Here is a 13373-nt window from a genome sequence, read left to right as displayed (position 1 = left end):
CTTTTACCCCAGTGCTTGTGGTCAAAACTAGTAGGGTATGAATTAGCCAGAAAACAGAACGATAGGATTAGTGGCAGTAAAAAAAACCTAGTTTGATATTGCTATAGAAATCAACATTTTGTGTTCCACTAATAAAGATTTATTGCAAATAACTGAAATGCTTAAGTGCGATTAAATGAACTTATGCTGTACTCCTATATAATGTTCTGCATATTTTCACATATTCTTTCCTAACATTTTTCATTTCTTTGATAAGAAAATGGTTTCAAAACCCTCAGAATTTCCTACAGTGCTAATATAGAGCTCTAAGTTTATAATAACAGAAAAAAGGTTTGAAAAGCATTTTATTTTCAAATAAAGAACAAAAAATTGTATTTATAGTACTATTTACAAGCCTGTTACTAAATTCACATTTATGATTAATTGAACAAAGTTTAATATGAAAATTATTTTTAAGCAACCCAGGAAATCATTTTATGTTTAACTAAAGAAATAAACACAAAGAAATTGTGCTTTTTGAATTTTGGCTGTGATGGAAAATGTAGCATTTCAGAAGTGGTAGGAACCTGAATAAAAGTACAAAAGGAGACAAAAATCCAGGTGTGTTCCCAGGTAGAAAACTTTTCCTTGGCAAGGTACAAAAGTTTCAAGGCAGTATCTACCCAGCATCTATACAAAATCAGGTTTTTTAATTGAAAAAAATTACAAATAGGTGTTACAATTTTGTCGAAAGCTGCCCACAGAGCTGGAATAACAATCTCCACTTAGAAATATTATTACCAGCAAAAAATCTACAAACTAGAATACTTGATTAGTCCAGAATCACAGCAAAAGTCAAATTTGACAACTGACTTTTGCTTATTCTGTACACTTATTCTGGCTGTGCAGTTTTATTTGGGTCATTACCGCTGATTTTGTCTACAAAAGTCACATTTTTTTGATTCTTTCAAAAAAGTGTTTTCAACTCGTAGTTTTTCAGTTTCCTGTAAAACAGAAAAAACATGAGTATATTAAGGAAATTATTCTCACTTTTTTTTTTTTTTTTTTTTTTTTACACAAGCAGTATCTAGAGTTGTTGAAGTGTTTTATACACTATATACTTGAGGAAGTAAGATGGAGATCAAAGGTATCTCTGTTCCTCTCCAACAGAAGAGCAGGAATTTTAGTCTTCATTCTCAAAGCTCAGCTCTTTGCTATGTCAGGCCATTACTCCATCTGTAATCTACTCTGCAACTTACCTCTGTAAGTTTAGCAAAATCTTTCTTCAGTTTCACAAGATACTGAATCTTCTGGTTTAGGTTTTGATGACCAAGTAATTTCCCATTCTCCTCAGCAAGCGAGTCAACTTGCTTCCTCAGCAATTTTATTTCCTGTAATAATAAATACATTGTGTACCTCTTAGCAGTAGCCTCTCCTCTTTTCAGAAGCAATAGCTTCTTAGAGCTATTAACATACTAACATTCAAGTTTGTTGTAACATATGATGCAAGAGTTGGTTCACTCAGGAGATACATGTTTGTCTTATGTCTCCTTAGACACTATCCCTCTAAAAGGCAAAAAAGGAGCACCATTTCATTTGTACTACTAAGTGATTTCTGTATCCAGACTTTCACTACTGCAGAGAACATCACAAATAAAGCTAAACTGCAAAACAAAACAGCTGTACCTCTGCTAAATAAGATTCTGCTGTGAAGATGACAAAAAAATTATGTATATGTAACCTTTCCAATCCTGTCTTTTTCTTCATATGCTTCCTCCAGTTTTGATCTAATTTCCTCTTTCTCATTAAATGCTTTGAGCTCCAAAGTCCTTGTCCGTTGCATCTCCAGAGTCAATTCATGACAGCTTTTCTCTTGGATTCTGAGGATATTTTTGGTCTCTTCTAATCTGCCAATATAAAAGAATCATGAAACGTTAAAAACCAACAAAAATGTCATACAACTGAATTCCTAAGTCAGTCTTGGACATGGAGGGAGGCTCCTTTAAAAGCATTATTTTGAGATATTGTATTTCCCTTAGAATTTAGTGCTAAAGAAAGGAAAAATTTCATTCTGCTTCACGGTTCTTGTGTTTGAGACTATCAACTAGGCAGTGTTTTGGAGCCACTCTTCTATTTGGGAACTGTGCTGTTTGCAATCCTGGATATACAACTCCACTCATGATTGAAAACAGAAGCTTCTCTTACAAGAACACTTTGAATTAATTCACCCAAGGAATGTAAATTTTCCAGCTAAACTCAGCTGCTCTCCAGGTTCCCTCTATAAAATGCTTGTTTGTCTGTGGCTTTTCCCCGTTGACAGCCTCATTGCTCAGAAACACCTCTGAGCAGTTCAGATGGTCTGAGCCTGCTTGGTTGGCCTGGTAAGAGAATGAGTACCACTTTGGATAAAATTAAAATATTTTCAGCAAATGAGGCCACAGGATATTAAACTGTGCCATCAAACTTAGCAGCCTGTCTATTGCTTCTATGAACTTGAGTAATTTTGCAGATCAATTAAAATATTGCATACATGAAATTTCTGTCATCAGTTTTGTTTTACTGAAGTGTGCTGTTTAAGACCTGGTTTGTGAACAGTATTCATTTTCTGGAAAATTTAATGCAAATCACTTGTGAAATGACCATGTGCATAAGAACTATCTTCCTCCTCAAAAGAAGTTACTTGCATAGAAAGCATTCCATCAAATGAAAATAACTCTTATGTTGGGAGATTCAGCCACAATAAATCCTGAAGCAATACAGATTAGGAAAAGAACAGCAGGACAGACATTCTCAAAGTAATTTTTATCTACTAAGTATTTCCTTTCTTTGCTGTTATCCATCCAAGGTACAAAACACTTGAATTTTGAGGACTACTTGCCCAATAGTGCAGACGCAATTTAGAAAGCCTCTAATAAAAAAAAATCATTTTTCAAGCTGAACCACAGAAATTTAAACAAATAGAATAAAACCCAAATAATTACATTATGTTTAAAATTATAAACAATTTGCAATATTAATAAAGAAATGAACTGTATTTCAATTTAACTTGAAAAGGAATGCTATTACAATTCACTGCATATAAATATCTTTAAACAATTAAAAACACCCCTTCCAATTAAGTTTTTATGGTTCTACCGATTAAAGTATTGTCCTGATATAGTGGTATGTAGTAATAGGTGCTACTACCACCTACTGATGAGAAAGAGTAAGAACTCAAGGTATCTTGCAGAAGTGTAAATACTTCCAAATTATGACTTTTGTCATTTTGGATCTTGGACTACAATTGCTTAAATGTATCTTTTTTTTTCTGTCATTAGTTAGTTTAATACAAGCTTCCAGTTCGAGGAACAATAGTCAGACTTACTCTGCTTTGATTTTCAGCATTTCTTCCACTGCTTTATTCTGGAAAAGTTCAAAAACATTAGATGCAGTCTTAATGTTTAACATACACCTATATATATGTTTAAAAATATCTGTCACTTAATTGATGCTACATATCTCATTCCAGATCATCCTACTACCTAGTAGTTCACATCTCTAATTTTCACTTTAAGTTAATCTCTTTGCTGTAGGCACTTATTTCCCATTTCATGCCAGCACAGCTGACCCACAGCAGTGTCTCTGTGCCCACACACATACAGCAGAGCTCTAACAGGGGGTTCTTCTGTCTGGGACATCCATGGAAACCTCTGCTGTGATATTAACTTCCCTTTGACAGCTCTGACATTAGCAAGTGACACAATCTTCACTTTCCAGTTCTGGGTATGAGTCAGATTTAGCAATCTGAATCTGTTTTTGCTAATTGTGCAATCTGACACCCTGCTCACTGGTGTTTGGCCAAGATAGAAATCCTAAGAGCTAAGTCTCAGCCTGTTAGAATTCACTAGAAATTGGTGTTTGTTTTGCTGCCATGAAAACAAACAAACAAACAAAAATCAAACCAAACCCAAAAAAAAAAAATCACAGCAGGTCAACAGCAATTGACATGAGAAGGATAATATACCTTGGCAAGTCGCTCTTCAGCAATCTCTTCCTCTTTCTCTTTAAGATACTGAACATCAGGATGTTTCTGATCACTATGAAATTCAAGAATGAGAAAAAAAGTTTCTCACAAACAGAGGAAACCAGTTGTAAAAACATGTTATCCAGATTAAACCAGTAAGTGTGTGCAGTTGCTTTCACACATGTTCATACTCAAAATACAGAACATCATAAAAAAAACTCTGGAAGGGTTTAAACTTCTAAACATGTTTTCTTACATCAGAGTATAAAGAAATTAATGTTTTAATGGAAACAATTACAAATATAATAGATATGCAACTTATGTTTGTTAGACAGCTGTGCTGGTTTTAGCTGAGGTAGAAATAATCATCTTCACAGCAGCCATTATGAGGCTGTGTTTTGGATTTGTGCTGAACACAGGGTTGATAATGTAGAGATCTGTTTCTTATTGCTGAGCAGGGCTTGCACACAGCCAAGGCTTTTCCTGCCTTCCATACTGCCACACTGGCTGGGGAGCTGGGTTGAGTGGGAGGCTGGGAGGAGACACAGCCAGGACAAGTCACCCAAAGTGACCAAAGGGACATTCCAGACCATGTGACACCATGCTCAGTGTGTAACAAAGTGGGGGGAAAAGGAGGAAGAGTTTGGAGTGATGGTGTTTGTCTTCCCAAGCCACCATTGTGTGTGATGGGGCCCTGCTCTCCTGGAGATGGCTGAACACCTGCTTGCCCGTGGGAAACAGTGAATGAATACCTCGGTTTGCTTTGCTTGTGTGTGTGTGTGTGACTTTCACTTTCCCTATTAAACTGCCTTTATCTCAAGCCACAAGTTTTCTGGGTTTTGCTCTCCTGATTATCTCCCTGATCCCACTGCTGGGGGAGTGAGTGAGTGGCTGTGTGGGGCCTGGCTGCTGGCTGGGGTTTAACTACAAGAGCAGCTTTTGGATGGAGGTACATATTTTATTATTTCACAGTGTTCATGTGTATGGAGACTGCAAAAAGACTTCCTACAAGATCACTGCTTAGTGATCTTGCCAAGTTAAGAAGGTAAAAGCTTCTTGTATTCAAAAGACTTCACTAATTTTTATTTTGGTAGTTTTTAATCAACATGACATTGGATGGAAATAAAACAGATATAACTAAAAATAACTCACTTTAGTGTGCTATATGGGAAAAAGTTAATTGGTTAAGAATTTTATAAATGCATCATCTTACCAAAAACCCACTGTTTTCAGTAACTTAAAATCTTGTGAACAGATCAGGTAGGTTACTGAACAATGATGCTGTTTCTAAGGCTTTCTGCTTAGTTTGCAACAGACATTTGAAATTGTGTTGTGAATTGAAATGGAAATCACAGTTAAACAATAATGGTTACATTGCCACGGAACACTGGATTCTGTGGCTTTGTTTTTCACAGTTTATATAGGTTTTTCTAGACCAAATTTTTCCACAATAAAAGCATTATTTTTATGTTCCTTACTTGCTGGATTCCTGACTTGGGACTTTGGAATATAGTTTGGATATGCACTAAGAATTGCTCCTTTTAGTTGATAGGAGATGTGGTTTGAATAGACCAAAGGCTAATTGTATACTGGAGGCTTTAAAAATTTCATTTATGTCTATATATTGAAACTTGTGTTGCATTTATTTGGACATTCCTTATCTGTTGGATCCGTAACTACACAAGTGACACGGCAATATATAATACCCAGGACCTACTATGCATATAATGATTTTACATTGTTTCCATTCCCTTTATAAAACTTTATTGAATTTAAGAACTTGTGATTTAAGGGTTATAAAGTTTACAAGCCAGTAAATAATCTTCATAGAAAAGCTTGAGTCAATCTCTAAGTAGGCAAACAACATAAGAATGTACTTCAAATAAAACCTGTAAACTTTATCTTAATTATTTCAAGTTATGAGAGATTTTTTTTTGTTTTATTTTACTTTACCTGTTCTTGCTTGGTCTCTGAGCTTCTACAAGGCTCTGTAAACTCCTGTTGTTCTCCACCAATATCTGCATTTCCAGACGCAAGTTTTCCAACTCATTTAATTGTTCCTAAGCAAGTAAAATCCAAAACATTTTATTTGAAGACCAAATTGCAATTCCTGTTTTCATTTCTAGTTGAACATGTTTTTGAGTAGAACAGAAGACAAAAAATAGTTCTCAGAAAACAGGCATGGTTTTCTGGCAAATATACCCTTCCATCTATAGTTGCATTAGAAACTTTATTGAGAGTAGTTTCAGCAGCAAATATTAAGAACTGTTTCAGCAGCAAAAAATTATGTTACCATTTGACATTTATGAACACAAAACAGCACAGTCCTTGGGAAAAAGAGATTTACAGATATTGCAAGCAAGTTGTCACCACTTGTTCCCAGCCTAGGTAAAGGGAAAACCAAAAACTGCCTTCCTGCTTTAATGAATGTACTACTAAGCAGAGCTCACTAAAAAAACCTGAACTCTGCAGTCTGTCTCATTTTGACCTTACAAGCTGCCAGCAGAGATTGACTCATAGTACCTTCAGCCTTAGAATTTCCTCATTTTTTGCTCTTCGTTCTTTGTTCAGTTCATGCACAAGGTGCTCCAGATTTATTGCAGAGGCCCTTCGATCAGCTATTTCTTGCTCATGAGTTTCCAAAAGCTTGGCCAAATTCACATCAAAATTAGGAGGAGTTTTAGGACACTAGCAAGTGAAAAAAAACAAACCATGCAAACTATTAGCAAAGGACTGTTTTCCCTATGTATTGATTACATGTTTTAATACTTCACTGGAGACATCAGTTAATAAATTTCTGGCACACAAATCATCACTAATTACAAAGTATGTGAAAATGTTTCTCTCAAATGCGATACCTGAGGAAATGTTACTGAAGAGGAGTCCACAAAGCAATCTATTTGCTTCATTTTCAGTTCATATTCACTCTTTCTGTTCTCCAGTTCCACTGTCATTTTGTCCAACTATTAGAAACACAGGAAGAATTAAAGTAGCTTATAATACACATAAAATAGGAAACAAAATGGCACTCAGATCTATATTTTGAGGAAGCTTAAGTACACCGCAGGTTATTTTAGATTAGCAAAGACTTCACTTTCATAACTCTTCTGTATTTAGTCAATCACTGTTAAACTTTCAATAGTTGTATGCAACAAGCATTTTTGAAAGCATCTATACATCTAACTACTTTGTAGTTAATCTGAATTTTGTTCTTGTTAGTATTTGATTTTCTTGCCTTGCTAACACAATCTACCTTTCAAAGGGTGTCCTAACACAGAAAAAAGCTATAATGAACTTTACAAACATTACTGGTCAAAACATGATTTGAAACAAAGATTTTAGTGATAAAGATTTGATCAATTTCCCCAAGAGAATATGGTAACATGACATAAAAACTCCTCTTCCAAAAAATAACTCACTAGAGTCTTTGCCAACACAAATATATTACTTAGCACTATGATAGTTGTGACAAGTAGAGCTATAATTTGAACAAAGGTTCAACATAGCTATTTAGTCTGCAGCAGCTCCAAACCACTGCATAATTTACAGAGCTCAACAGTTATCTCTATTGCATAATGATATCATTTGTGGATAAATGTTAAGCAGAGGAAAAGGTAATCCCCTGGGTTATACTGCTGATAACCTGAGGATGCTCTGCTCTTACAGGTACTGATAATTTTACTCTGCTATCAGAGTACACATTTTTTTGATCTCTAGACAACAGTTCCGAAACATTAAAAGTTACCTAATCTTTGTTCAGAAGTTTCTGAGCTACTACTTTCCTTTTACAAGAAGGAGCATTTCTCTTCACCAAGAGGACTATGTACCAGATGCTCTAAAATGACAAGTGAAACCTTTTTCAGAAGCTACAGTTGACCACAGCTCCCTCTCAATGAGCTAATTGTGAGTATTTCTTTGTTTTACCTGTTCCCTGAGTTCCTGGATTACAGCTTCTTTCTTTGCTATATCTTCCTGTGCACACTGGAGCAATGCATGGTGTTTCTTAGAGGCCTCTGTCAGACTGATCAGCTGATCAGCAGTATGACGCAATTCTTCACACAGAAGGTCCCTCTGTTTTAAGTTGTTGGATGTGTAAAAAAAGAAATGTTAAAAGTTATTGCTCTAAGTCAGTTGTTTCAAGATGTTTTGTCATTGGTGCTGAGACTGCTAACAGCTACAAGCATTTTCCTTTTCCTTCTACTTTTTCATCATGAATTGTAGCAAGCATTCATCTATAAATTTATTTTAGCATATTTTGATACACTTGGTCTTGGTTACAGAACAAAAATGAGAACTTTTCCCCAGTATAGTGACAATTAAGATTCTAGTGGAAGATCTTTGGAATTAGTCACAATTTTAAAATATAATATGTACTTCAAAAGAAACCAGAAAAGAATGTATAGATTTTAATCACACTGAAGTGATTACAGCTTTTTTTAGTGCACTGATATTCCATAGATACCTTTGGATTTATTCTAGGATTTATACTCCCACCCTATCTGATGGGGCATCATACCTAAACAAAATGTATTAATACATAAGGAAAAACTTCATCTAGTATTTTAAATGCCACCTCAGATTAGTTGTTCTTGTCCAGTTAAGAAAGGATGAGGAAATTAGTAACTGAAGTATAAAGTAAAGGAGAAAAACTATAATTTTATCAGGAGCCAGATATACCCAAGGATAACACTGAAACAGGAACTGGCACTAAGTTAAAAATGTCAAAAGCACCAAAATGATCCATTTGCTAGACAACTCAGCTTTGGGTTTCAGAATGTCACTTTTAGATATGATTATTAATGAACACAGTCTGTTTATTTTAAAACAGATTTCCATTATGTTTCATGTCCTTTGAGAAACGCACACCTCCCTGGATGACTTTATTGGTGCTATCTGATTGGACTAGCAAATCTAATCACAGATGATCTTGTAGAAATTACATTTAAGGAGGTCCTAGTATTTGTGACTGTTTGACACATTCAACGAAATAATGGTGACAGCAGTAATAGAAAAGACAGAGTTAAAGAAAGATACAATATTAAAAAGCAAAACCACATTTGAATCAAATGTGTGCCCTAGATCTGTTTCCAGCAGGTGGAGCTTTTAGTTAAACTTAAGAGCAAAGAAAAGATATTACTGAATATAGTGCAGTGGGGGAAGAGACACTGTGGAACATAATATATTCTTCTACCTATTTTAATTTCTCAGCTGCATCAACTAAAGCTGCCATTAAATTCAGCTGATGATTCCTTAGTGGCCTTAACAAAATTAAACCAGGCTCTTAGCATAGGCTTTTATGAAGTAGCTTATAAAATATTTATGTCAAGTAACATGGTAATTTAACAGAATTTGTCAGGTATCTCATGAAAAATTCTTTTACGAACAGCTTAACTAGCTGTAGTTTGAACTAAAATGAGGTTAAGTTTTACATGAGCATTTTAAGCAAAACCACATCCAATTGGTCTGGTTGAACAAATAATCATAATACACCAACATTAATGTTTTTACCTCAATGTTATCAGCTATTTCTCTTCCTTCCAAGGCTTCCTTCAGTTCTTCAATCTTCTTTTCCTGATCTTCTATGATTCCTGTGCTTTCTTCTTTTGCAGCCAGAACAAGATTATACTTGTACTACAAAAAGCATTAAATCAAATTTAAAATATTTTAGAAAAACATGTTATCAGGGAAAGTTGGGAAATAGAAGACAAGAAATGTACATCACAAATCTTATGAGGACAACTATATTTAGAAATTAGTATCAATGACTAAAACCAGAATGATATATTTTACTTGCTAAATGATACAAACTGTTTATAGAGATTAGTTGTCAGAATGATATAAAAAGATTATTAATGTGAATTAGCCACCACAATACATATTACCCATTAAAACCATTATTAAAGAGATAGCCATATTTAGAAATCTGTCTCATCAACATTTTTCTTCTATAGAATCTTTGGCATTCGTAGTTCACACATATTATGTAAAGCATTCTGTTGGTTGCTCTATCAGTTTTCAAACCAGACCTATTTTAATAAAGCAGAAGCATCATATTTATTCATAGTTATTCAAATACACAGTTTTAGTTCTTTATACTTGTTTTCAGATGTAGAACATAGTAATACCAGCAACATAAAAATTCACTCTATCAAAACTGAATTTACAATTCAGCTTCAATTGCTGAGGTCTTAAATTGCCAATTTCTGAGAAAATCTAAATGTGACTGTCAGCTGAGTGGAGTTTACAGGATGTGAATAGGTCCCTTTAGAGACACAGCTTTTTACCCACCACGTGGAGAGGGTTCACTTTTTGAGACAGCCTTAGGCATAAAATGTTCAGAAGATTTCAATATGTCAAAACAAAGAAGTTTCCTTCTAAAACACTGCAGCAAGTTATACTGTTTGAGTCCTGTGATAAGACATGCCATTGCATTCCATTTCTAAAGAACGATACCATGTCCTTCAAAATGACAGAACATACATTTATATCCTCGAGCTCTCTTGTCAGCCCATCTATGGACTCAGTTTTATGATTAATTGAAGACCTCAGCTCCTGGATCTGTCTCATCAAGTCAGTTACAACTTCCTGCAACATAAAAAAATTAATCCTGATAAAATACATATAAAAGCCATATAATGTATAACTGGACTTTTTTTGTATATAATTTGTCAATCCCAAACTTTAATCAATCAGGTGAAAATGAGTCCTCAAACTGCACATATAAAAAATAAACAGAAAATTCATTGCTAAATCACTGGCTTTTGTTCTAAGCACTTAAAGAAAGAGCTAAATAACCTGCAGTCCTCATTAGAAGAGAAGACTGGCCTGCTGATTTAGTCTTAGGCTGTAATGGGTTACTAATAGGAGAACACAACTGCTATAATTTAAGGGCTGTTTAAAATGGAAAAAGGCACATTCAAGAAACACCACTGCACTGACAATACCAGGTGATTCTGACCTTATGCATGTCAGATTTTTGGGTTTATGATGGAAAAAGCAATACTTACCATTGCATCATGCTAGGCAGTAAACACACCGTGTGATTTCTTATGGTTGTTTTATAGACAGTACATATGTTTGCACTAGGGGAACTCGGCTTTCATACTACAACAGTCTTTACATAAAGAAGTGGTTTGATTTTACTAATAAAGATAATGTGACACAGTCACATTCTTACAACACCTTTCTTACCTTTTCCATCTGCCCATTACAACAGAGCCCTGACTGGAAGGCTTTGTTATTCATCTAGGGAATTATGCATTGTTTAGGCATTGAATGTTTTGTCCAGTAGACAGTTTTACCTTCAGTCAACTTGTCTTTTCTCTGAATGCATACCAGTTTCCTACCTCCCTACCAACTCCGTGCTAGGAAAAAGTAGGATTTATTTTACCTGGCTATATAGCAAGGATTGCCTAAAAGCACAAAATTACTAAGCAGCACAGGAAGGCTCTAGTCTTTCATCTCTACTAGAGAACATAGTTACCCACAAGAGTGTGTACCAGTAACAGAAATAAACCCAAACCTTATCTGTATTATTTGTCTTCTTCAAAGAAGCAATAGTCTCTTCAGCAGCAGCCAGCTCCTGTTCCAATGTCCTCAGTTTTGCTTCCTAGAGGAAATAATATTTGTGAAGGAATGTCCTCCCTACCTTTGGTGTATTTTATAAAGCACCGAGTCATGAAAAAAAAAAGGAAGTAAATTGTTAAACTTACCTAAAAAAATTAACCAGTAGCTTAACAAAACAATACGTAGCCTGAGCACTCTACATTTATTTTGCTGATAATCAACCTAACAGTCAGTACACCAATAAAATTGTTATTAATGCCCAAAAAAAGCCACAAACACACAATTCACATATTCAAATCTGCTTTTGTACCTGCTGCTCACACTGTGTCTCCAATTCTGAAAATGGTTTCTCCACCTGTCCTTTTTCAAGTACTTTCAACAGCTCCCTGGTAAAAATAAAAACATGTTTTGATTGTACTTCTTACTAGAAATGTAAGAGAACTTTAACAAGGACAAAGTGATATGAAATTTTTTTATTTGCACTTAATTTTTTTAAGTTCTTCAGTCATCACCTTCTCAGTGCTATACAAAAGACTAATACTTTAGTTACTAGCCTTACACTGCAATCAATGGCAGAATTTTATCTTTGACATGAAAAACAATACGATTAAATTAGTTTAAATAAACATGAATTACTGTTCTGATTTGGATTAAATAAAAAACCTATCTGGAGAAAAACACCTCTACAAATGGGATCCCCATCTGAATACAACATATATACCAGTGAGGTCAGATGAAAATAAACCCCAGTGCTAATTAAAACTTACTGTGAATTGTTTTCTTTGTCTTCTTGTAATTGTAATGTTAGTTTTTCATTATGTTCTTTTTCTGTTTTCAGAAGCTGCAAAAGGTTCTAGAATATCAAAACATATGTTTGCTATAAGTTACAATATAAGGTCTCTAAAGCAATTTAAAACAAAATAAAAATCAAAACAAATCCTTAAGATGACTGAAAAAACCCAACCACTCCAGAAAACCTTAACTGAAAACTGGAAGATCTTTAGTTTGTCCTGAAGAAGTTCAAAAGTAAACTCTTATTTATATTAAGTAATCGAATATTTTCACCTGCCATTAATAATAGTTTCATATAGCTATGATGCTCCTCAATATCCAAGGCTGTTAAGGAAAAAATTAGAATTTTCAATTGTAGATTAATTTGGGGGCATTTTAAAATTCTGTATTTGTTCAAAATACTGAAATATACAGAATTTAAACAAATAATATTCAATCTGTCAGCTTTCTCTTAAACAATAACAAGGAAAATTTATATCAAACTTGCCAAGCAGGCACCACATCCCCTCCAGAAACACAGGCTAAGTTATTTGCAAAATCCCTTGAGCAACCTTGCTGCTGTTTTGCAGTCACTGTAGTCTGACAGGCTTTCAAGGACAGTATCAACTAAATTGCAGGACAGTGATCCACCACAAGTCATAGATCATTTTAACAAGATCACATCCACTATGAAAATTTTTAAGAAACTGCTTTGTAAAGATAGAATAATTAGGCTAGCCTTGGCTAGCCCTGAGATAAAAGGTCTTCTCAGCATTTCAATGTCTAGATTCTTTTCCAAAGAAGTGTCTTATTCCTTTAGTAATTAACCCATCTCCCTCAATATTTCCAGAGCAATTTCTTCAGCCTAAAACTTACTATTCCTGATGCTACTGGGTATTTCTGATAGCCCGTGGTTGCAAAAATCTTGCAGTAAGTTTAGAAAAAGAATTTGGGTACATCTTCCAAAGGAAATCATTAAGAAACCTATTACTACTGTGGAATGTTATCAGTGATACAACAATAGAAATTAGGCAATCTGGGTTCTGCATAATCA

The 13373-nt window shown here is 34.6% G+C and overlaps 1 protein-coding gene across 2 annotated transcripts in view; it reads right to left on the bottom strand.

The window, feature by feature from the left end:
* Positions 1-326: 326 nt before the first annotated feature.
* The window catches only part of KIF15 (kinesin family member 15), a 33876-nt gene continuing 20829 nt past the window's right edge, over positions 327-13373 (bottom strand). The window contains exons 22-35 of one of the 2 annotated variants that reach the window (XM_059848163.1): positions 12316-12401; positions 11859-11934; positions 11505-11591; positions 10463-10567; positions 9491-9613; positions 7907-8053; positions 6841-6945; positions 6506-6670; positions 5936-6042; positions 3983-4055; positions 3344-3381; positions 1721-1886; positions 1239-1370; positions 327-983 (exon numbers count right to left, since the gene is read on the bottom strand). In XM_059848163.1, coding sequence (XP_059704146.1) covers positions 903-983; positions 1239-1370; positions 1721-1886; positions 3344-3381; positions 3983-4055; positions 5936-6042; positions 6506-6670; positions 6841-6945; positions 7907-8053; positions 9491-9613; positions 10463-10567; positions 11505-11591; positions 11859-11934; positions 12316-12401 — 1491 coding nt within the window. In that variant the 3' untranslated portion in view covers positions 327-902. Of the gene's footprint in view, positions 984-1238; positions 1371-1719; positions 1887-3343; positions 3382-3982; positions 4056-5935; positions 6043-6505; positions 6671-6840; positions 6946-7906; positions 8054-9490; positions 9614-10462; positions 10568-11504; positions 11592-11858; positions 11935-12315; positions 12402-13373 lie in introns of those variants that run through there. The other variant, XM_059848170.1, reaches the window with a different exon arrangement.

This window comes from Haemorhous mexicanus, chromosome 1 (genome assembly GCF_027477595.1).
Source record: "Haemorhous mexicanus isolate bHaeMex1 chromosome 1, bHaeMex1.pri, whole genome shotgun sequence".
Lineage (NCBI taxonomy): Eukaryota > Metazoa > Chordata > Aves > Passeriformes > Fringillidae > Haemorhous > Haemorhous mexicanus.
This window is presented reverse-complemented; position numbering and strand designations above follow the sequence as displayed.